This window comes from Ovis aries, chromosome 23, assembly GCF_016772045.2.
Source record: "Ovis aries strain OAR_USU_Benz2616 breed Rambouillet chromosome 23, ARS-UI_Ramb_v3.0, whole genome shotgun sequence".
In the NCBI taxonomy this organism is placed as follows: Eukaryota; Metazoa; Chordata; class Mammalia; order Artiodactyla; family Bovidae; genus Ovis; species Ovis aries.
The window spans coordinates 40502783-40528504 of NC_056076.1; the positions used below are offsets into that span (position 1 = coordinate 40502783).

The 25722-nt window shown below is 43.6% G+C and overlaps 1 protein-coding gene across 2 annotated transcripts in view; it reads right to left on the minus strand.

Annotated features, from left to right (window-relative positions):
* Positions 1-25722, minus strand: part of LAMA1 (laminin subunit alpha 1) — a 124279-nt gene that overhangs the window by 66717 nt on the left and 31840 nt on the right. For both annotated transcript variants that reach the window (XM_042239145.2, XM_027961074.3), the window contains exons 4-14: positions 15992-16234; positions 14852-15031; positions 11984-12073; positions 10836-10953; positions 8599-8777; positions 7450-7555; positions 5388-5548; positions 4541-4681; positions 3720-3893; positions 2010-2111; positions 61-272 (exon numbers count right to left, since the gene is read on the minus strand). In XM_042239145.2, coding sequence (XP_042095079.1) covers positions 61-272; positions 2010-2111; positions 3720-3893; positions 4541-4681; positions 5388-5548; positions 7450-7555; positions 8599-8777; positions 10836-10953; positions 11984-12073; positions 14852-15031; positions 15992-16234 — 1706 coding nt within the window. The remainder of the gene's footprint in view (positions 1-60; positions 273-2009; positions 2112-3719; positions 3894-4540; positions 4682-5387; positions 5549-7449; positions 7556-8598; positions 8778-10835; positions 10954-11983; positions 12074-14851; positions 15032-15991; positions 16235-25722) is intronic.

Here is a 25722-nt window from a genome sequence, read left to right on the forward strand (position 1 = left end):
ATTCATAAACTATACAAAAGGCAAGACCACTGTAAATTTTCCCCCTTTTCCAGTACACACCTGTAAAGAGCTGTCCTAGCAGAGTTGTAGTTGGCTCTGATCAAGAGATGGGTCACATTGGCGAGGACGGTCATCAGCTGGTCACGATCTATCTCCCTCTTGCTCTTGAAATCTCGGAAGTTCTCTGGCAGCAGTCTAACCACGTTCAAGTACTCTTCGTACGGCTGCAACAGCAGGCCCTCAGCCTGGGTGCTTAAAGTGATTCCGTTTCCCTAACATTTTTAAAACAAGGAGGAAATATATTCATGATTCATTTTCATGATGAAACACGAAAAGCAAATATTGTATTCAGCCACCTGACTTTTCATGTCTTGGCCAAACGTGTAATGATATCCAAAGCCGCGCTTGGTCCAGAAGGATCAGAGATATTTCACCATGTTCCTCCCAGAGGAATTTGGATAATAAGTCTAAAGACTGTGCCTCTGCTAATCTCAGAAAAGAAACAAAGGCAAGCACTAGACCAAGCTTTCCTCAAAGCAACCAATCTGATACCCCTCATCTTTTTTTAAATTGAAGCACAGTTGATTTACAGTGTTTCAGGGGTATAGCAAAGGTCATGGCCTTGCTGAGTTTTTTGTTTGGTTTTGTTCCAATTTTTATTGGAATATAGTATCTTAACTCATTTCTGGACACAAACATTTAATAAACCTCCTGATTTCTAGCAAAGTAAGAAAATACCTATTAAAAACCCACAAGTTCTACTCGTTGTCAGCCTTTGCTGGCATTCTGTCACTAGACAATACACACCAATATCTGGTATGTTGCAAGCTTTCAATAGCCTGGATTTTAAGTCAGTCCATTAGTTTTATCTGATGGATGTAGATTTGTCTCCTGCTTCACTTTATGTCACGAGCTAAAACTGTGAACCTGACTTCCTCTAACTGAAAATAAAGATTTCATTGTCATGCTCACTTCTTAAGAGTCATAAAAGTAATCACATAGGAGCCCATTTATCATCATGTGTTTTCTGACCTATGTGTGTGCCCCCAAGGGTAATGTTCATATTTCATTTTTTCACAACCTTAGGTTTTGTTTACATGGAGTGTTTGTTAACCTAGTCTGTCAAATAACAATTAGGAGAATACCTATTTTCATTAGAAAATTTAATTCTTGTAAAATGAATTTCAAGGACCGACATGACCATTAGCATTTCTTTTAGAAAACCCCATGGTGACTCAGATGGTAAAGAATCTACCCTCAATGCAGGAGACCAGGGTTTGATCCCTGGGTTGGGAAGACCCCCTGGAGGAGGGCATGGCAACCCGCTCCCGTCTTCTTGCCTGGGGAATCCCCATGGACAGAGGGGCCTGGTGGGCTACAGTCCATGGGGTCCCAAAGAACTGGACACGACTGAATGACTAAGCACATAGTTGCTTTACAGTGTTGCGTTAGTCTCTGCTGCACAGCAAAGTGAGCAGCTGTGTTTACACATATCCCCTCTTTTTGTTGGATTTCCTTCAGGTCACCACAGAGCACTGAGAATTCCCTGTGCTGTGCAGTAGGTTCTCATTAGTTATGTTTCTTTGTGTGATGGGAGTGAGGACAGGGATGGAGGGGACAGAGGTGAGATTTAAACAACGACACATCTCCTGTCCCCACACAGCCAGACTCTGTGACCAGCCAGACTCTGGTCACTCAGCGGGGAGGACACGACTGGAGCGGCGGAGGGGCTCCAAGGCCGATCAGGAAGTCCCCACATGGAGGAAAGCCTTCTCCCTTTCGAGTGTGAATAGACAACTCCTCTACAGGATAAAGGGAAGAGCTACAGTGCGGCCCCCGGGCAGTTCTGGAAATTCTAGTCTCAGGGAACCTGAGAGGCAGACCACTGCTGAAAGCCCTCCTGGCTCTGAGCTCCTCGCTACATCGCACCCCGCTCTTAAGACACTTTTAGTCATAAAATTGACCCCACAAAGCCCTCGGCTCTAGCATAGTGACAGGAAAGCAGTTACCTTAATGATGACGTCGGCATGAGACAGGGGGTCACCATCCACTGCTTCCACTGGGACCTCGTAGGACACTGTGTACTTCAGGAATCCACCAAAGGCCGTCAGCTGGAACCATGAAGGGACAGTGAGCCCCGAGAGGAGGGAGCATAGCCCGCAGTCAGAGGACACGGTGGCTAGGACTCATCTGGAAACTGCTGGGCTGTGAGGCGTCCCCGAGGCCCCAGAGTGTAAGGACTTCACATTTAAGGCAGTGGACAGGAAGCCTGTTACACGAATCTTCTGCTTAACTGACATCACCAAATGCAGGATATTGTTTAAGTGCACAGAAAATGCACTCCTTCTTAGAGCTAACGAGGTAAATTACTATGAACTTCTGCTAGTCCAACAACAGACCTTTATTTCATGGAAGAACTGCAGCAGGTGGGGAGTTTGCCCCGACTATAGTCTCAACATTGGGTCTCATCACTGTGCTTGTGGGAGGGTGACAGACACATGCATGGTCAGCCAAAGGAAGGACTAAAGGTTCTCTCCCTGACCCCATATCCTTTAATGTAAAAGAGAGACATTTTTTTTTCTGCCAGGTATGGTACAACAACACAATGTTCAGAAGCCAGTTTCTGCACCATTAAAAAATTGGAGAGGTGATCCCCAGACACACAAACGACTAAATTTTGGTGATAAGACCTCATTCTAAACAGAAAGTGACTTCTAAGGTTGTAATTTAGTGAGGAAAAGCAATCATTAAAAAAAAAAGCACCAATTATACACAAAACAGCTATAAAATTTAAAATGTAACCATCAAATTAACTAGAAATGGACTATGGTATAAGACCTACACTACGACTTAAACCACAGGCGAGGCTAAGGCAAGCAGGGAGCCAGAGCCATTGAGGAATATTCCACTGAATATATTTTCAGATCAGAATCTGGAGAAGGTGCATGGTTGGTGAGGAGGGATGGGACCATGTCACAGAAGGGAGAAGCTAAATCATATCAACCAACTTCCCACTTTGTAGAATCTCCTTTGAGCATTTTCTTACAATGGAAAGGATCCTATCTGTTCTTAAACATGAACTTCACGTGAGCAACAATCATGAGAAAGAAGCAGGGGGTCCCCTGCACACCCTTTCTAGGAGTGTTCTATATACCCGGTGAGACAGGTATGGGCTTCCCAGATGGCCCAGTACTAAAGAACCCGCTTGCCAAAGCAGGAGATGCAGGAGACACAGGCTCAATCCCGACGCAGGTCGGGAAGATCCTCTGGAGAAGGAAATGGCAACCCACTTTGGTATTCTTGCCTGGGAAACCCCATGGACAGAGGAGCCTAGCAGGCTACAATGCAAAGAAGCAGACAGGACTGAGCACAAAACTGGTACACGGCTGACTCCACAGAACAGGGATGCAAGGGACCTTCACAAAGGCCTGGGTGACCCAGGAACCCAGAGCAAGGCAGAAAGTCTGTATGGGAGAAGGGGACAGGCTTCCCCTACCTACCCGGGGCTTACCATGGTGCCAGGAAGGACACAAGTTTGTATTTTAACGATGTAGTCAAGTCAAGCAGGGATAAAAAGACAGTGGGAGTCAGATGGGAGAAAACACTATGTGATATTCTGCCAAATGCCCGAGAGAACAATGAGACTGTGTGAAAGGCCAACCAAAGTTCTGCGCGAATGTGCTCGAGATCCCTGCCCCAGACACCATCACCACAAATACCTTGTTTCCCAAGTAGGCTTCCGGGGCCGCCCAGTAGTACTGGGAGGTCAGCGTCTGCTCCACCGCCGAGTTGTTGATGCTGATCTGGTGACGTCCACCCAGTGCATCCTGCTGGGACCGGATCTGGTTGGAACTGACCAAGTCGGTGACCAGCCACCCGGACATATCTTTCACCTTCAAAAAAGATCCAAGAATTTCAGATCTGTGGATCCCTTAGGGTTTCCCTCAGCCCAGTGCTAGCATCTTCACAACGAAGGGGCAGACCCAGAGAGCTCAACCAGGATGGAGTTCACACACCATGGCTTCTACTCATCAAAGGACCCAGAAAACCTAAGAATGAGTCACACGTCCCCCAAACCCAGGTCAATTAGAAGCAAAGAGATGAGCAAAACTGTACAGCCCATGGATATATATCTCAGATTAAAAGAACAGCAAAGAACTCAATAAATGCACTGAATAAAGCATCTCTGGCTAATGCTGACTTCTTCATTGCTGTCCCCCACTTCTTAGCCAATGCCACAACCTGTATAAAACCTCCAGATACTATCCTCCTAATCTGTCACCTATGTAGAGAAGACAGACCACCCTCAGGAACACTTCGCCCTTCTCAAGTATTGATCAGAATCCCCCCTCCCCAGGCACTAGCAAGGAAGGAGAAGGGAGGTCAGGGAAGAGCCCTAAGCTTGAGCCAGCATGCTGTCCCTATAGAAACCAACCCCTCAGACTCTGTTTCCCAAACAGCTAGGACACCCTGCCTGTCCTTGTAATCTCCATGCCACCCGCCACACTCCCACCTCCCAGCTTTCGGAAGGTGCCCCCACCTGACTGACGGGCCAGGAGAGGCTTTCACAAACGTCAGAGACACCAAAGCAGAAGCACTCGGAGCAGCCCTGGGGGTTCCTTTCCTCCAAGTTATAGAATCCTGGCTTGCAGCGATCACAGTGACTCCCCTCAACATTTTCCTGCAAGTGAAGCAAAAAGTTAGCTTTTGAAACCAATAATGGACAGAATAAAATGACACAAACATGACACATGGTGCTGGAGAGTCCCTTGGACAGCAAGGAGATCAAACAAGTCAATCCTAAAGGAAATCAACTCTGAATGTTCATTGGAAGGGCTAATGCTAAAGCTGAAGCTCCCATACTTTGGCCACCTAATACGAAGAGCCATCTCATTGGAAGAGACCCTGATGCTGGGTAAGGCTGAAGGCAAAAGGAGAAGACAGTAGCAGAGGATGAGCTGGTTAGGTAGCATCACTGAGTCAACAGACATGGATTCGGGCAAACTCCGGGAGATAGTGGAGGACAGGGAAGCCTGATGTGCCACATGGGGTCACAAAGAGTCGAACACAATTGAACAACTGGACAACAATAACAAACATGACATTAGCAGGAAACATGTCTGGCGATCGAGACACAGGTAAACAAAAAGACAAATCAAAACCTCATGATGTCACAATTTCCAGATAGTCCGGAATATTATCATCTGATTTTGTCCTCAAGACTGAAGCTAAGGATCTAGAGCTTGGTTGTTATATTGAAATGGCTTTTTCGTATAGTTTTGTCTTAAATCTTCTACGTTTTCCAAACTTTCAAGCATTTTAAAATCTGAAGAGGACTTTATTCATCTTGTAAATGAATGCTCAAGATTATTTTCTGTCATACGTACCTTACAGAGACAAGACTCAGAGCAGGGTTCCTCATTCACGCTGCCAGCTGGGTTGCAGTCACAGGACACACACTCCGGGTAACCCTTATAGCCAAATTGGCAGCGATCACATTTTTCTCCCGCATAACCTTCCTTGCACGGACACTGACCTGGCCACTTCCCTGCAAAGAAAAGTGGCAAAATGATCCAACAGGAAAGTAAAAGGGGTTTAAAGCAGGGGTCAGCCAACTATTTCTGTAAAAGGCCAGAGAGTACAAACTGTAGGCTTTTTGGCCAGTCTCTGCTGCAACTATTCAACTCAGCCCATATGGCTTGAAGGCAGCCACAGATTACATAAACAGATGGAAACAGCGTTGTTCCAATAAAACTTTATTTAAAAAGACAGTGGTGCCAGATATGGCCCATAGAACATAGTTAACAAGCACCCCTGGTTTAAAGAAAGATGGAAGACACATGTTAACTGTAAAATGATGCAGTAGCTTTTGAAAATCATTTCATTCCTCCTTGAAAGGCTGAGCAGAGAGTAGCCATAAGATCTAGAGATGCCACTCTGAAGTATCTAGCCAAGAAAAATGGAAACATATGTCTTCCCCAAAACTTTTACACAAAAGCTTGTAGCAGCATTGTTCACAACAGCCAAAAAGTCAAAACAACTCAAATATTCATCTACTGATGAATGAACAACTTAAACACACATACAATGGAGTATTATACAGCAAGAAAAAGGAAGGAAATGCTGCCACCTGCTACAACAGGGATGAAACTTGAAAATAGTATGATCGGTGAAAGAAGCCAGTCACTAAAGACCACATATTCTAAGCTTTTATTTCTATGAAATGGCCAGAATAAGCAAATCTCTAGAAAGAAAGTAGCTCAGTGGTTGCCTAGAGCTGGGGCAGGGGCAGGAGAGGGGTGAAGGGAAACAGGCAGTGAAACTGACAATAGGTAGGGGGGCTTCTTTACAGGGTGATGGAAATATTCCAACACTGGATTGTGGTGATGGCTGTACCCATGAATATCCTGAAACTGTACTTTAAATGGGTATACTGTATGCTAGTCAATTATATAAGAAAATTCTTTTTCAAAAAAAGCACAGAAGCCAGCGGTGGAGCGTGATGAGCACTGTCTTTTGCTTTAATGCCAGCCTCGAAAGTTGCAGACTCTTGGCCAACTTTCTCAAGTGCTCTGAGCTACAGTTTCCTTGCCTGTGGAGTGGGCAAAATAACTTTTACTTGCTATGATTCAAAATTAAAATCATGTATATTTTTTAGTGAACCCAATCAAAGGTAACTGTCATCATCAGCATCATCTTATCGTTGGTTGCAGATATGAATCACTAGTTCCTGTAATTCACCACCCCCCCAACCAGCAGGCCCACAGTGAGCACATCCTTCTCAGGTGATCAATATCCACTTCCACTGCCAGCGACTGAGCACTGGAGGAGGTCACACGGGTCTCTGAGCAGATACAACCTATTCAGGGGACTCTGGCATTTGCACGTCCATTTGCCAGTTTTGGAAATGGAAAGAACATTGACATTTACACGGTTACCTAGAGGATTTGCTTGCATTGTAGGAGGATGTATGCTTAAGCCTCTGCCTGTCTTCTGAGAGCTAAATGCAGTGATTGATATTTACTGTTCCACATATGACTTGAAACAGAGCCTCATTTCTTCTTTCATCAAAAGCTCAATTAACCTCTCAAATGTCATTTCGTCACCTTGACATCACCATCTCCACCCCACCCTTCCTCAAATCCATCACGATTGGTAATTTTGCATTATGCCCAGGGCACCAAGACTTGGCTTTGTATTATTCATGGACGTGTTCATTTATTGTCTGCCTGTGAGCAGAGACCTTGGTCATCTGTTCAACTATATATATATGTTCCCAGGTCCTAAAAAACCGCCTGGCACATAGTAGTAGGTGCTTCATAAATATTTGACAAGCAAAACATCAATAGAGAATCATCACCAAATTATTACACAATGGTAACAGTCTTGCTAGGTGCAAATCTTACACATACACACGCATCGATTACGAGCAGAGAAATGATCAAGTACCTCTGTGTAAGTCAGAGTGAAGGTCATCCTTAACACAGACAGAACTGAGGGACCCCAGAGGGTCACAGTCACAGGGGCGACAAGGGTTGTCCTCATAAGGAGACACCTGAAAGGCAGAGGTTGTCCTAGATTATCTTGCTAGAAATAATAGCAATCTTAGCATTAACACTGACAAGAACATCAATGACAAAGTGTTAACTTTTCATCCCAGATGTGACTATCACCATGATTTTGTGTACCCAGGGTGTGCAGGTCAAGCCAGAAAATACCAAACATCCTTTTGATGGTGACAGCCACTGGCATCATTAGCAAAGTGTCCTCCTTTCCCATTATCACAGCTCTCAGGCCCCCTAGCTCTGCTGTGACCCGGAGTTATTTAGAAGCATCTCCTATAACCCAGCTACCACGGGATTCCCATGTCAGTTACATGTCAAGTGAGAAGTAAGCACTTCCTTTGAGCAGGAGACAGCTGCTTCAGTTTTTGGCTGACCCTCCTCGTGAACACTGAGTATCACAAAACTCTGACAGGATGCAGCCGGGGGCTCTGAATTCAAATTAAGTAGCAGTGACCAAACATCCTACTCTGAGCCAAAAAAGAGGACAATAGAGCAGGATATCTATACTGAAGAACACTACAAGCTAAAAAACAAAGGTTAAGTGGCAGGTATTCCCAGGGCAACTGCCAGTTGAAGGACAGAAGAAAAATCATGAGTCAAAGTCTAAGAAAGGCCCTAAGAACCGGAATCCTTATAATTACATGCACATACCCCTTACTAGCATTCCAATAAAGGGATTCTGAACCAGAAAACAAAATAAGTGGGAAATGGTCAGGACTCAAAACCTTCGTTATCTTCATAGCTGGTTGCCTGTGACTCTGTTTCAGCCCTTTAATTAGTGATTGATTTGATAGTTAACTGTTGGGCACATCTGTCTCCCCAATCCAGTTTTAAGTTCATCGAAAACAAATGGTTTCTTTTTCACCTTGGCATGCCTTCAATTGCTTGGATTATAAAACACTCCCTAATAAATCTTCAGTCAAAGAATACAGACAAACGTTACAGAAGGAAATGTCTGCAGTGCTGTGGTTGTGTGTGGTGGTCTGAGGCTCTTTCCCACCACAAAGCTGGGCAACGGCCAAGGCACTCTTACCCCATGGGGTCTGTAAAATCCATCCACACAGGTTTCACAGTTGACACCCATGGTGTTCTGCAGGCAGCCGACGCAAACCCCTCCTCCTCTGAACTGACCAGCAATATTCAGGCTTCTCCTCTGATTGGCCACATCTTCATCATAGTAACAGTCTTTGGCTTTATTGTGGCAATTGCATTCTAGGAGAATATTTTCACATCTCAGTTAATACAGACATCGTAGTCTAGATAAACACAAGCGTTCCCTCCCTAAATCAGTTTTGAAGAAAGTGAAAGTTGCTCAGCTGTGTTTGACTCTTTGTGACCCTATGGATTATACAGTCCATGGAATTCTCCAGGCCAGAATACTGGAGTGGGCAGCCTCTCCCTTCTCCAGGGGATTTTCCCCACCCAGGGATCAAACCCAGGTCTCCTGCATTGCAGGTGGATTCTTTACCAGCTGAGCCACGAGGGAAGCCCAAGAATACTGCGGTGAGTAGCCTGTCCCTTCTCCAGTGAATCTTCCCGACCTAGGAATCGAACCAGGGTCTCTTGCGTTGCAGGCGGATTTTTTACCAGCTGAGCTACCAGGGAAGCCTGGCTATAAATTAAAACTATAGAGTAAGTCATTTTAGCAGGACATGGGCCACCTTTTGGAGGCACTGGGGAATAGCTATCTGAATTGAGTTTGCACACCCACTGGATCCATCAACCTCTTCCCTGGGATCACATTCTGCAGAAGCACCCGCTCACTTGTCCGTGACGAAGGTGAATCACTGTACCACTGCCTGTGTTAACAGAAGACTTGCTGTTGTTGTTCAGTCGCTAAGTTGTGTATGACTCATTGTGACCCCCATGGACTGCAGCATGCCAGGTTCCTCTGTCCTTCACTATCTCCTGGAGTTTGCTCCAATGGTCCATTGAGTGGGTGATGCTATCTAACCATCTCTGATAACAAACAAAATACTATAGGTAGGTATATGTTTTGATAATGTTTACATCTATATAATGGAGTTCAATGCAACTATTTTTAAAAATTAATTATTTAATTTGGCTGCACCAGGTCTTCGTTGCAGCATGTGGGATCTATTTCCCTGATCAGGGATCGAACCTGAGTCCCCTGAATTGGGAATGCAGAGTCTTTGCTACTGGAACAGCAGGGAAATTTCCCCAGTACAACTATTTTTAAAGCAGCATTTTATACCGTTAATATGGAAAGATTTTCTTTAAGATAATATTGTTAAATATAAAAGCAATGCACAGATCGACATGCACATTACATTAGATTCTATGCACAAATTGTGTAAGGTGTTAACATGCTTTACTTGCATAAACATTTCAGGAAGAACCTACCACTAAGTCGCTTCAGTCGTGTCCGACTCTGTGCGACCCCATAGACGGCAGCCACCAGGCTCCCCCGCCCCTGGGATTCTCCAGGCAAAAACACTGGAATGGGTTGCCATTTCCTTCTCCAATGCATGAAAGTGAAAAGTGAAAGTGAAGTCGCTCAGTCATGTCAGACTCTTAGCGACCCCATGGACTACAGCCCACCAGGCTCCTCCGTCCATGGGATTTTCCAGGCAAGAGTACTGGAATGGGGTGCCACTGCCTTCTAAATTATTCCTGTTGCTGCTGCTAAGTCGCTTCAGTCGAGTTTGACTCTGCGCGACCCCATAGACGGCAGCCCATCAGGCTCCACCGTCCCTGGGATTCTCCAGGCAAAAACACTGGAGTGGGTTGCCATTAAAAGTGAGAAGGGTAGAGACAGAAATATATAAATATGCTTTAATATATTGTAAATATTGGAACCTTTTGAATATATTGTCTATTTAAAATCTAAATCCAACTTAATACAGAATAAATGAATACATGGTAAGGGAAATCAAATAAACAGTAAATCATAATGATATATCAGGTCCCAATCCTTCATGTCTTATGACAGTAGTCTGCAGCTTTGGGAATTACTTGAGTATCTAAGAAAACCATTTTATTGTTGTTTGGTTGCTAAGTCGTGTCTGACTCTTTGCAAACCTCCAGACTGCAGCATGTCAGGCTGCCCTGTCCTTCACCATCTCCCTGGGTTTGTTCATGTCCATTGAGTCGGTGATACAATTCAACTATCTCATCCTCTGTCGCCCTCTTCTCCTCCTGCATCGGGGTCTTTTCCAAACCATTACACACTATAAATATGAAGTCACTGTAAACTGAAGGAGACGAAGGGGAAAGACTTCACATCCTTGCACCTCTGAGCGGCCTCACCTTCACACGTGTTCCCGGAAGAAACAGTGCCAGGTCTCCAAGGCTGCTGGTGGTACCCAGGGCAGCATCGATTGCATCTGTCCCCACACGTGTTATGTTCACACTGACACTGGAATTTCTAGACGATAAGGAACATAAAACTGCATCTGAAAATTGACCTGCATGCTTTTCTTAAGTTTATTTCAAGAAAAATTCATCACAGTCAAATCCATAGCAAGGGTTTGCAGTTGAGGATATATGATATAAGCAAATTGGTATTTCATTTTTAAAGATAAAAATGAACACAGAACCTGGTTACATGCAGAAATGAGAAGAAATAAAACAAACTAACATGGTTTACCTAACAAAAACTTTTCAAAAGAGATATGTTGACTTGAAAGGTTTGGAAGCTCCTATGAGCAACTTTCTTTTTTTAAGAAAAAAATATTTATTTTGGCTGCATCAGTTCTTAGTTGTAGAATTCAGTATCTAGTTCCCTGACTGGGGATCAAACCTGGGCCCCCTACATGGGGAGCACAGAATCTTACCCACTGGACCACCAGAGAAGTTCCTGAATAACTTTCTTGATATTCATTTCTATATTTTTCAGCATTAATAAGAGAATAATCCTATTCAGGAGTTAAATTATAACAAAGATTTAGAAAAAATAAAAAGTAATTCCATGTAAGTTGTTTAAGAGAAGAAGAAAAGAGAATGTCTTCTTCTTCACTTAATATGAAGCTAAAACAGGAAAACTTTGTTTTATCTTGATTTAGCACCACAGAAAGGAAAGAGGAAGGGACTCTTAAAAACATAAGCATAATTTCTAACGGCACATGATTTTCACTTACTATCTTACAGAAAAGAGCTTTAAAATTCAAAAGGCCACTGGATTGGACACTATTTTACAGTTAAAGGTTAAAATGGCAAATATCATATCTTGTTTTGCAACAAAAATAATTCCTAGAAAGATTTAATTAAAATGTATTCTTCAACCAAAGCAAAATTAAACTGTCTGTAAAAAATTAAACCAGTTAAATTATCTGAAAAGTTCTTTTTTGTGGCATGATTTTAAAACTTTCAACACTTGCCTTAAATAGAAAGTACAATGCCAACATTATAGCTACAACTTCTGAAGTTTTAGTAAAATGTTAAATACTACTGCTCACCTTTGTGGCTTCATCCCATGGGCAGCTACTAGCATGGCCGTAACAGATACACATTCCTCCAACAGAAATGTCTTTTATTGAATAATAATACTAAGGAAAAAGAAAGTTAAAAAAAAATTCAAAACCTCTTCTATTTCAGTGCAAAGAAAATGTTGACATCGAAACAAATATCTCAGTTGCTATCGGTAATCAGAAACACACATATACCTTTTAAATCATATTTCATGCACAAATAAATATAAATAAAATATTTATGTTCAATTGAAGTAAATAATGTTCAAATTATCTCATCAATTGAAACCAAAGGAGTTGAAAAAGAATTTTCCAACTTGGCTGCATCATAAACTGAGGCAGCCATATTCGAAACCTAGGCTTTTCACTTTCACTTTCACTTTCATGCATTGGAGAGGGAAATGCAAGCCCACTCCAGTGTTCTTGCCTGAGAATCCCAGGGACAGGCGAGCCTCATGGGCTGCCGTCTATGGGGTCGCACAGAGTTGGACACGACTGAAGCGACTTAGCAGAAGCAGCAGGCTACTGAAAACTCTAAAAATATTCCTAAATTGAATACAGCCTATATAAACTACCCACTCCAGTATTCTGGCCTAAAGAATTCCATGGACTAGAGAAGTCTACGGAGTTGCAAAGAGTCATACATGACTGAGCGACTTTCACTTTTTCACTATATAAAAAGGATAACTCATGACCAAGTAGGCCTTATCCCAGGAGTGCAGAGTTAATTTAACATGTAAAAATCAATAAATGTGAATCACCATATTAACAGAATAAAGGAGAAAAACTAAGATCCTTTCATTAGATGCAGAAAAAACATTTTAAAGAAGGCAACACCATCATTCCAAAAACTCAGCAAACCAGAAGTAGAAGCAAGCTTCTTCAGTCTAATAAAGGTGTGTCTATGGAAAACCTGGATCTAACTGTGGAAGGTTAAGCACGTTCCTCCTAAAATCAGCTCTCACCATTTCTAGTCAACATTTCAGTCGCCCACACAATTCAATAATGCAAGAAAACGGGAGTCAAAGGCAAATAGAGGGCACAGTAAGACTAACTGTCATTATTTGTAGATAAAATGATTGTGCACATAGAAAATCTATCAAAAGCTACAAGAATTTGTAAATGGGGATGAACAAAAATGAATTACACTTCTATATATATATAGTCGAATGAACAAAAGGAAAACAAATTTTAGAAAGCAAGCCATTAACACTAACATTCAAAAACATGAAATACTTAACAATAAACTGAACAGAAGATGGACGATAAACAACAGATCAATGCCAAGAGGAGTGAAGGAAGTCAGACGAAAGTGGAGACGTATGGCACATTTGTGAACTGGATGATCCAATACTATCAAAATGTCTTCCAAAATTCCTCCTAAATTGATCTATTTGATCTATGGAATCAATGGACTCCCAGTGAAGGTCTCAGCAGGCTTTCTTTCTTTCTTTTTGGGCAGAAATTTACAAACTGATTTTAAAACTCATAAGGAAATACAATGAACTTGGAACAGCCTAACCAGTCCTGGAAAAGAACTGAAGTGGACTGTTACAGTATCTGACTTCAAGACTTTCTACAGTAATGGAGAAAGACCTTTATCGGCATAAGGATAGACAAATAGATCATTAGAACAGTTCAGTGTCCAGAAATGCATCCACAATAATAAGGTCAAGTAATTTTCAACAGGCCACAAAATAATTTAAAGAAAAAAACAATGTATATATTTTCAACAAGTCATGTGGAACAACTGCACGTGCACATGGAGAATAAACTTTGAGATATACGTATAGTAAATGTACAAGGTTCATAGGACAGACGTTTTCAAACCCCTTGGATAAAGTAGGAGTGGGACGACCAAGTTACAAGATAGCTGTATGTTTAATTTTGGGGAATTACACCAGATAAAAGATGAACAAGAATGGATAATATGTGTGAAAACTAAAACTATAAAACTATTACAAAAAAGCATCAGAAAATATTTTTGTAACCTTGGGGTAAACAAGTATTTTTCAGAGAGAAATAGAAAGATGAATTGAGGAAAAAATAATAAATTGCATTTTATCAAAATTAAAACTTCTACTCATCGAAAGTCATAGTGAAGAAAGTGGATAAGCAAGAGACAGAGGACGGAGAATGGGTTTTCAGTAGAGACACATAGGACAAAGGACTTGTACACAAGAGATATAATTTATAATTCAGGAATAAAAAGACAGCTAACCCAATTTAAAGATGGACAAAAATGTGATCAGATACAAATAAGCACACACTCAACATAATTCTCAGGGAGATACAAATTAATCCCCAAGGAGACGCTCTTCCATGCACGTCGGCACGGCTGAGGTGACAGTGACTGACACCCCAGCGTGGACGTGTGTGGTGTACCTGCAGCTCTCACACACTGCTGCAGCATGGCACAGCTGCTTTTGATGTTTCAGCAAATTCCCCAAAATTAAACATACAGCTATCCTGTAACTTGGTCGTCCCACTCCTACTTTATCCAAGGGGTTTGAAAACGTCTGTCCCTATGAACCTTGTACATTTACTATACGTATATCTCAAAGTTTAAACTTGTAAGTGAGAAAAAACAAAACCCAACAACTCTCACTTGCTTGGTCAGTCGTAGAGCCAGATCAGAATGAAGAAATGGCCACTACACCCCGTGCAAGACGATGTCATCGGATGAGTTGGAGACAAGGGGGCCTGAGGACACCACATCAGAACGTCTACCTCATTTAAAGGTGGTATTTAATGTTGTCAACAAAAATAAGAAAAAAGGGCAACCAGGGAAGAAATGTCTATTTCCCTTAAATGACATAAAGTTTTTCCATAGGTCAGGAGCCCGGCCAGACTTACTCGTCTGGTAACAATAGGGTCCAGGTCTTTAGGGTCCCGGTGGCTGAGGGTCATAAGATCGGCATTGAGGGTTCGGATGCGCTGTAAACGCAGGCGGATGTATCGTGCAGAAGTGAAATCCAGCAACTTGGGTGAAAGATCATCAGAGCTTGGTCTGCCATTGATTAACGATGTGTGAATCTAAAGATAAAACATTAAAATAAAGAAACATCCATTTTAAGTATTCAAAAAAGAATATAACTCTAATGGTTCAAATTCAGGACATAATCTTTACAGATATTATCTAAAATAAAACCAAATAACTAGGTTCTTATAAGAATCTAATATTCATTGACACTTGTGAACAGCAATGATCACAACCCAAGTTCAGTTTATTAAAGTCATTCATTCTAGTGTCTCAGGGATTGCAGGAAACCTTTAAACAAGAACACTTCTCCTGGTGTGATGAGAGCATTTTAACATGGATCCGCAGGCATCTGTGAACCAGAGTCTAAATGTCAAGGATTGACTGAGGAGAGTGGGAAAAGGTGTCTGGGAGCTTTGTAACTCCCAGTCTCTCAACTCATCTCTGCTCTTGAAACAATGCAGGGCCTGCTGCAGAATTCCTGTGTGAAAAAGCACTTTTTTTGGAGGGTTTTTGTGGTTTTAGCTCGTTAAGGCATTCTACCAAGGCACGGCTAATTTTTGATCACACTCTGATTTAATGATGTGTGTGCAGTCTGGGCATGTAGAGCACGGAACTGGAACACTTCATCAACCATATGCAACCCACAACACCCCCAGGGAGAGTGAGAACTTCCTGGAGAAAACCGGGAGCTCTATCAACAAATGTTGTTGTCCTGGTGTCATGGGAAGGATCCTCCAGGGAGGATCTAATGAATTATTAAATCACAGCAGAGTGAAGTTGACGGACCTTCTTGAACAGAAGAAATCAATAAAGTAACACGTGTCCGGGGCAACATGAAGCATCAGTACAGCAGGCAATGATACCTCAGCTCCAGCATCTCAACAGTTAAAGATCTCTGTAATCTGCACCAGGAGGGATCTATTTTGAATCCTCCACTTTGGCTCCTACGACAGCTGTGTTGTCATTGGGAGGTGGGGAAAAACAGACCTCCCAGCCGGTAGGGGGCGCCTTACCTCTCCGTGCTCAAGCGGCACCAGTCTGGAGTAATAGGAGGTGCAGATGACTTCGTCATCCGCCCTGTAGGTGGGCGGCCCCCGTCTCGGAGTGATGTTGTAATGCGTCAAACATTCTGTGTCACTGACCGCATAGTACTGCCAGGGGCTGAACTCCACACCATCCACAGAACGTTCCAAGATCCAGTTTCCAGGCCGAGGGGCATTAGCTGCCTTGATGATGACATAAGCGACCTGGAAGACCTGGAACAAAGCCATTGAAAAGTCTCAATCAATAATCAGTAACAAGTGCTCGGAAACCAAAGTGCCTCTTCAGAGCACTGCATATGATGACTTCCAGTGTCTTTTACTGCTTTTGAAGACAACTGCTCATAAGTGTTCATCAGAGGTGTATCTTGTAAATGTTTTGCTGGTGGCATTTGCTTTCAAAATATACTCAAACTGTTTACAAGTGAATCTGTATTATTATTATTGTTATTAGCAGTGTAATTTTTAAAATATATTTTGAGTGTGCTATGTACCATGTAGGATCTAGTTCCCACATCACGACTGGAACCTGTGCCCCCTACATGGCAGCATGAAGTCTTAACCACAGGACCACTAGGGAAGTCCCAATAATGTTAATAAGTGCCTGTTTCCTTGTTTTCAATGTCTTTTTCCAGCAGGATTCTTAATGGTCATAGTTGCAATATATTTCATCAATAGTAGCATTAAACGTATTTCTCATACATTGATTTGGAGATAACACATCTGAACATGAGAAAAAAAGTCAACTTACTACACACCTATCACAACGGTTAAAATCCAGACCACTAACAACACGAAATGCTGGTGAGGTTGTGGAGTGACAGGAACTCTCGTTCAGAGCTAGTGGAAATGCAAACTGCTGCAGCTACTTCAGAAGAGAGTTTGGTGATTTCTTATGAAATTAAATATGATCTAACCATACCATGGTATGATCACTCACCTGGAGCCAGACATCCTGGAATGTGAAGTCAAGTGGGCCTTAGGAAGCATCACTACGAACAAAGCTAGTGCAGGTGATGGAATTCCAGTTGAGCTATTTCAAATCCTGGAAGATGATGCTGTGAAAGTGCTGCACTCAATATGCCAGTGAATTTGGAAAACTCAGCAGTGGCCACAGGACTGGAAAAGGCCAGTTTTCATTCCAATCCCAAAGAAAGGCAATGCCAAAGAATGCTCAAACTACCGCACAATTGCACTCATCTCACATGCTAGTAAAGTAATGCTCAAAATTCTCCAAGCTAGGCTTAAGCAATACGTGAACCGTGAACTTCCAGATGTTCAGGCTGGTTTTCGAAAAGGCAGAGGAACCAGAGATCAAATTGCCAACATCCGCTGGATCATGGAAAAAGCAAGAGAGTTCCAGAAAAACATCTCTTTCTGCTTTATTGACTATGCCAAAACCTTTGAGTGTGTAGATCACAATAAACTGTGGAAAATTCTGAAAGAGATGGGAATACAGACCACCTGACCTGCCTCTTGAGAAATCTGTATGCAGGTCAGGAAGCAATAGTTAGAACTGGACATGGAACAACAGACTGGTTCCAAATAGGAAAAGGAGTACGTCAAGGCTGTGTATTGTCACCCTGCTTATTTAACTTATATGCAGAGTACATCATGAGAAACGCTGGGCTGGAAGAAGCACAAACTGGAATCAAGATTGCCAGGAGAAATATCAATAACCTCAGATATGCAGATGACACCACCCTTATGGCAGAAAGTGAAGAGGAACTAAAAACCCTCTTGATGAAAGTGAAAGAGGAGAGTGAAAAGGTTGGCTTAAAGCTCAACATTCAGAAAACTAAGATCATGGCATCTGGCCCCATCACTTCATGGGAAATAGATGGGGAAACAGTGGAAACAGTGTCAGACTTTATTTTTTGGGGCTCCAAAATCACTGCAGATGGTGACTGCAGCCATGAAATTAAAAGACACTTACTCCTTGGAAGGAAAGTTATTACCAACCTAGGCAGCATATTGAAAAGCAGAGACATTACTTTGCCAAAAAACGTCCATCTAGTCACGGCTATGGTTTTTCCAGTGGTCATGTATGGATGTGAGAGTTGGACTGTGCAGAAGGCTGAGCGCTGAAGGATTGATGCTTTTGAACTGTGGTGTTGGAGAAGACTCTTGAGAGTCCCTTGGACTACAAGGAGATCTAACCAATCCATCCTAAAGGAGACCAGTCCTGGGTGTTCATTGGAAGGGCTGATGCTGAGGCTGAAACTCCAGTACTTTGGCCACCTCATGCGAAGAGTTGGCTCATTGGAAAAGACTCTGATGCTGGGAGGGGTTGGGGGCAGGAGAAGGGGATGGCAGAGGATGAGATGGCTGGATGGCATCACCAACTCAATGGATGTGAGTTTGAGTGAACTCTGGGAGTTGGTGATGGACAGGGAGGCCTGGTGTGCTGTGATTCATGGGATCTCAAAAAGTCTGACATGACTGAGCGACTGAACTGAACCATACAATCTAACAATCATGCTCCTTGGTATTTACCCAAAGGAGTTGAAAACTTCCACAGGGAATGGATAAAAGAAGTGTGATGTCCATACAACAGAATATTATTCAGTAATAATAATTTTAAAAATTGAGCTCTAATGCCACAAAAAGACAAACAGACATACAGGAACCTTAAATGCATATTGCTAAGTGAAAGAAGCCAGTCTGAAAAGGCTACATACTGGATGAGTCCAACTATATATGACCTCTGGGCTTGTTGGTTTTCTGTTTTTTGTCTTAAGCCTCTCCCCATCTTCAGTTCAGTTCAGTTCAGTCGCTTAAAGCCAAATTTTTCACTCTCCTCTTAGCCCTCACCAATTCCAGGAACACAATTCCTCAAAATTAACCCACCATAAGCCAAAATATTTTACTTTCATCTACTGAACTATTCCCTGGGAAGGCCAATTCTATCTCATTACAATAATTTTGTTCACCTACAAGAAACGCCCCCCAATAAAGCACACCCCCTGTTCTAAACCATATTAAAAGCAAAATAATGTTACTGGATTTCAGTAATGAGGAAAATCAGGAACTGTTTGCATCCAGAACTGAATTCCATGTTTAAAAATCTAGAACCATCTTCATCAATTTAAGTCACTTAGAATAATTCAAATAAGGCAAAGGCTATTCTGCTGGAACATAAACATCTCAAGAAAATTTTCCTATGAACATAGCTACATGGTTTTTTCTTTGGGGGAGATTTTTTTTTAAACCTTTCCCCAATTTTGTAATTCATAAATTCTATCATTTATATGCTTTTTTATTTACTATATTTTGTTTGCTCGGTTGCTTAGCTGTGTCCGACTCTTTGAGACCCATGGACTATAGCCTGTCAGGCTGCTCTGTCCATGAAATTCTCCAGGCAAGAATACTGGAGTGGGTTGCCATTTCTTCTCCAGGGGATTTTCCTGACCCAGGAATCAAACCTGAGTCTCCTGTGTCTCCTGCATTGTAGGCAGATTCTTTACCTGCTCAGCCACAGCACTTGCTGTGGCTGAGAACAAGTTAAGTGCTTTATTAGAATTACTAGCACTTTAAACCTTTCTAACTACATTCTTCTCATGAAATATGCACTGTTACTCCCACTACTTTACGGATGAGGAACCTGAGGCACAGATTAAGTAATCTTCCCAGGATCTCACAGGTACTAAAATGTAAACCACACTTCTACAGGTTGCAAGGGAAAAGAATGAAACCCTGAGCTGAGCAGCAAGTGAGCACCAACCCAGTTTTCCAAATCTCTGACCTCAACCAGCAGCAATTGTTTCAATACCATGTTCTTGTACTTTCATCAAACCCTTGCTGGCTTTTAGACAGAGAGGTCAGTCACATGTCACAAAATGATATCCAGTGGAAGAACAAATGTACTGGGAAAACTTTAGGACAAATCATTTAAGTATCTTGATCAAGGCCTTCAGATATGACACTGGGCGTTGTTCTCACAATCTCTGAGTAGTTCCCCAACTGGAGACTGGGAAACAAATAAAAAAAGGGATTATGAGATGTAAATCTGCAAAAGTGGAAGAGGGGGCTATGAAGCATCTAGATGCAATATGTTAAATCACGTTACAGGCAGAAATGTCTCCCCAAAATCCAAATGCTGAAGTCCTAAGCCCTAGTACCTCAGAATGGGACTGTATCTGGATAGAGGTGTTTAAAGAGTTAATCAAGGTCAAGGGAGGTCATAAGCCTGTCTGACTGGTGTGCTTTTAAGAAGAGAAGATTAGGACCCATACACACAGATGGAGGGTCAACTCTGTGAGGACACAGTGAAAAGATGGCCATCTGCAAGCCAAGAGCCGAGGTCTCAGATGGAACTGACCCTGCCAGCACCTTGATCTTGAACTTCCAGTTCCCAGAACTCTGCTAACACATTTCTGCTGTTTAAACCCCGAGGTCTTCCGTATGGGCTATAGCAGCCCTAAGCAAATGAACACAAGCTTGTCTAATTCACCCGTTGTGTGCTGACAAACAGGTCTTAGCACCTAATATAAAAAAAAAAATAGTGAGGGCTTCTTTGTTAATATATAGAACCTTTGCCCAAATGAAATCCATGATATTTCTGTTGCTGCTCTTTAGCATGGTTGACCGAACTGCCTTGTCTCTCCATATAAGGTTGGCTGAACACAAATTGATGACACAGGGCTTCCACTACATTCAGCGTCACTGAGGTCTTGCCAAAACCTGTAGCTGATACAGCCACTTTCAAATCCACTTTCATCAGGGTTTTCCACCAAGTGGCCTTTGTTAATGATCGCTGGAATGCACATAAACAGTGCCACATAAATAAAGTGCATGCACACCCAACACCGCTTTCGACACAGGAATCCAGACAGGAACTTTCATGCGGCTCAATCTTTAATGTATTAAATCCACCTCAGGCACAGAGATAAGAACAATACACGGAGCCTAATTCTCCAGCATCAGGGCTCAGCTTCACATGTGCTGGGGAGGCCAAGCGTCTCTGCTCCCCGGAAAGCTCAGCTGTGTAACTGCAGGGGCCCAGATGCCACACGGGACCCCGGCTGGAAATTCTGCCCACAAGCACGTACCTGCCTCCCAGGCCATAGTGAAACAGTGGATGGGGGATTGAGCAAGGAAGGAAGGGCAGAGAGAGGGGCCCATTGCAGAATCAGAAGGGAACCGGGACCAGTTACCTGGGGATGGGAAAGGGGTAATTAAACCCCTCCAGGAGAAGTTCTGTTTTTCATCAACTAGGAAAGCTCTTTCTAAAAGCCCACGGGTAAGGAGTCCCAGGGTTCACGAGCCCCTGGTTCCATCTCAGGATGACTCGGGATTATTTCCAAGGATACGTGTTGATCCCCATGAAGAATCAAAACTGGAAATACTAGGCTGGTTTCCATCCCTTGTCTCACAGATCTCTCTGTAGAAATGCTCCTAGCATTTAATTTCTCCAAGCATTCGGGAAGATCTGGCTAAGTTTTGTGAGAGATGAACTCAAACAACCTCAAAAGCACAGCCAGGAAGGTCCCCAAATACTCTTTGTGGAGATCTTCAGTACTTTTCCTCACCTGGAGGTGCCGGGTGACAGCTGAGCCCAAGAATGAGATAAACCCACGTGGGAAATGCAGGTACCAACCCTTCTAGGACCTGAGAAACCTAAAAAGCACCTTTCCTGTCCCCAGACTCCTGACCACCCATCACCCAGGGACACGGGTTTTCACCCAGGAACATCTCAGCCTTTGAAATTACCCTGGACTTTCTCCCCCAGACGCAGTGCCGCTTGTTCACGCTGGAACAGAGTGGGCGGTCAATACCAGTCCCTCCTCCCCTCCCGACCGTGGAAGCAGGCTCGGGAATCCGTCCTGGAGACTGGAGGAGGTCAGGGATGATCCAGGAAAAAGCAGAGCTGGAGGTGGCGGCCTAGAAGGTGGCTGCAGAGGCCAGCCCGACACTCAGCCTCTGGCGTCACAGGCTAAGAGACACATGCCCGCCCGCTTGGTGGCCTTGTCCTGGGGTCAGGAGCTGTGCCTCCTGAGAACAGCCTGCCCAGGAGAAGCACAGAGCCAGATGGAGCCCAGAAGGACGGGTCAGCTTGGCTCCCTGTTAGAAAAACAACAGCCCCTCTCCTGGGAAGGGGTGGGAAGGCAGAGCTGCTGCTGTCAGAGATGTCCCCACCCCTCGCCACCAACACCCTCCCCAGGACACAGGAGGCTGAGAGCAAAGGATGCTTCTAACACCCTTTCACTGGAGACTCATTCTGTAGACACCGATTGAATGTCTGTTCTGTATTAGTAACAGGACTGTGTCAGGGCCCATGAAGACAGCGCTGAAGTGGGGGACACGGTCATCATATGGCCTGGATGCCCTGATGGGCAGACAGGTGGGCCAGGGCCCCGGAAGAAGGACAGGTAATCAGGATGTCTAGGGGGCACCCTCGTCTGGAGAAGCGGTAGGGTCAGGAAAGGTTTCTCTAAAGGATCTCTGGAAAGAGAGGGAGATGTCTAGGGGAGGAGAGAAAGCTGCTAGGGGACAGGAAGCTGGGACCCTACAGGGCCAGAATACGGAGGTGGGACACAACGGGAGGCCCAGCTGGCTTGAGTGGTGAGATGGGAGGGGAGCAGACAGGACGGGGCTCTTTGCAGAACGTTCAAAGTTCTTGACCATTTGAGGGCCCTGAACCAGGGAGAGTTACCAGGTCACCAGGGATGAAACGAAGATGGAATTGGATGCTAGTGCCATGAAGTCGTGCGAGATGGTGGTGGTAACAAAGCAAAGATCAAGACTAGAGTAGAGAAAAAGCCAGTGAGTCTTAAAGAGTTTTCCTAAAGATCTAATGTGAGTGAGAAAGAAAAACGTGGAGGCCCAGCAAGGTTTTCCAGCTTTGGCCAGACACCTCAGGAAGACAGGACAAGCCTCCCTCGTGTGGCCTCAAAGCCACCACTCCCCTCTTCTGTCCTCAGTCCCGGAGAATTTCTGGCTGAAGACACTTGAAAACTTCCTTTCACTTCCTCTCCTGGTCCTCACGCTGACCTATGGTGCCCAGGAGATTCAGCAAGTTAGAAGCAGACGGCCCTACAGCCCTCTGCTCTGCCCTCATCGTGGGAAAAACAGTCCATCACTCCCTAAAAGTAAAAGGGGCCCCTAATTATTAAGCCTCACAAATCCAACTGGCAACATCGTCTAGAGAAATCCTGTGAGTCTGCACCTGACTGGGTGCATTAAACATTAACCTTTGAGTTACACATTTACAGCCTCTGGATACAATGATTATGTGCTTCTTTCCTTTGGTCCCTAAATCCAGCTGAATCGCTTACAGTATCGGCCCTAGAGAGATTAGAAAGCATTCTTTTGTTTAAAGATTTCACTCAGTACGTGGAACCTTGGTCCACATCCTATTTGAAGATTTCCATCTGTCTTTAGGAACCTCTAACTACACGGAACATCTAGAATTTCTCAGGCATCGACTTGACAAACCAGTACACTTAAAAACTGCTAAATAAATGTCTTATACAGGAAGGCTTTTGTTTATTTAAAAAATGTGGTGGGAATGTAAATTGATGTAGCCATTATGGAAAACAATATGGCGATCCTTCCAAAAATCATGGCTAAATGGCTAAACAGGGGCTTCCCTGGTGGCTCAGTGGTGGAGAGTCTGCCTGCCAATGCCGGGGACATGGGTTTGATCCCTGCTCTGGGAAGATTGCACATGCCACACAGAGCAACTAAGCCGGTGTGCCACAACTACTGAGCCTGTGCCCTGGAGTCCAGGTGTGACAACTATTAAGCCCGCACAGCCTAGAGCCTGTGCTCCAAAAAAAGGAAGGTCAGCATGGTGAAGGGCCTGCAGACCACAACTGGAAAGCTGCCCACATAGCAGTGAAGACCCTGCAGAGCCATAAATAAATAAATAATACATGAAATTTTAAAAGCAATAAAATAAACGGCTAAACAAGCTCTGAGATACAGTGGAATATTATTGAGCCTAAAAAGGGAATGAAATTCTGATACACGCTACAACATGGATAAAACTGGAGGACATTATGTTAAATGAAGTCAGCTGGACACAAAAGGACAAATACTATATGATTCCCCTCGTACAAGTTGTGGAGAATAATCAAACTCATGGAGATGAAAATTAGAACTGTGGAAAACTGGGGCTGCGGAGGGGAGGAAGGATGGGGATTAGTGTTTAATGAGGACAGAGTTTCAGTTAGCCGAGATGAAAAGTTCCAGAGGTAGATGGTGGTGACGGTTACGTAACAATGTGAATGCCAGTGAACCCAGAAATGGTTAAAATGGTAATTTTAGGTTATGTATGTTTTACCACAAAAGAAAAAAAGATGTGAAATTAGGGAGAGAAAAGTGAATGATACAAAGACTCAACTGTTTTGGGGAAAATGAAGATTTCTAAGTAGAGAATGATTAGGAACCAACACTTGTTTAGAAATTGGAAAAGACCCTGATACTGCAAAAGACTGAAGGCAGGAGGAGAAGGGGATGACAGAGGATGAGATGGTTGGATGGCATCACTGACTTAATAGACATGAGTTTGAGCAAACTCTGGGAGACAGTGGAGGACAAGGAAGCCTGGTGTATTGCAGTCCATGGGGTGGCAAAGAATCGGATATGACTGAGTGACTGAACCAACATAACAGGAACCAAGTCTGGAGCAGCCCACCGAGCAGTCTGGAGGGCAGGCCAGTAGCTCAGAGGGGAGAATGAAGTCCTGTCTTTCCCCCAGCCCTGGTTCTGTCAGGCTCTTACTAAGCCCTGGCAAGGCCTGATGGCTTCACAAAATACAGAATCGGAGGACAAACGTTAGGGTTTGAGTGTGAAAGGAGGCTTCTGCATGACGTGACTGGAGACCCACAGCTCAGAGGCGGGCTCTCCTCCTGGTGATGTTTCCTACGTGCTGGGCTGACCACTGGGCAGTCCCGCTCCTCGCCTGGTCCTGGAGTCTGGTTCGAGGTTGTAAATGATGCTAAATTGTCGCCACCACAGTGGAAACCTAAGAAACGGTTATTTCATGGGCTTTCTCGTGCTTCTAGCACATGAAGCACAAAGATAAATATCTTCTGATTACATGTCATAAAATAGTAGAGAAAAGAGAAAATTTTAAATTGTAAGACTGACAATTCCCAACGGTCACCTACTTGTCAGAGGAAAGGTCTTGGAAATTATTAAAACTACATTAGCTCAGTCACTTTATGATTTCATGTTAAAAATAATGATGAAGAATAACCCAAATTTGATTAAAGAAAAAAAAAAACTCTTATGTGAGGGTATATGGGAATTCATAGTTTCCACATAATTCTTCTCCAAATCTAAAACTTTGCTGGAAAAGGAAGTCTCCGAATTAAAACACACACACACAAACCAAAGGACACAGCCATTTGCACCTATTGCAGTGGCTATCAGCTACTCTAAGAAAGCATAAGCCACTGCAGTTGGTGCACAGAAGGTGATGAGTGCTTTTCAGGCTTCACTGAGCTTCTCAGGTATGTGGGCATCCCAGCTAATTATCTGCAGCTTTTAATCTGATCTCCCAGGTTTCCCAGGCTTCATTTCCATACCTTATGGGGCATGGGGGCCACCAGGCCAGGGCAAGCCAGTGACTCCACGAACCTGAGCACAGATTTCAAAGGAGCAACAGGTCTGAATGCCTTGGCACAAGCATGCAGCTGCCTCAGTCCCTAAGAGTTTCCATCTCTGTCACGACTTCAGCAGCGTCATCATCTCAC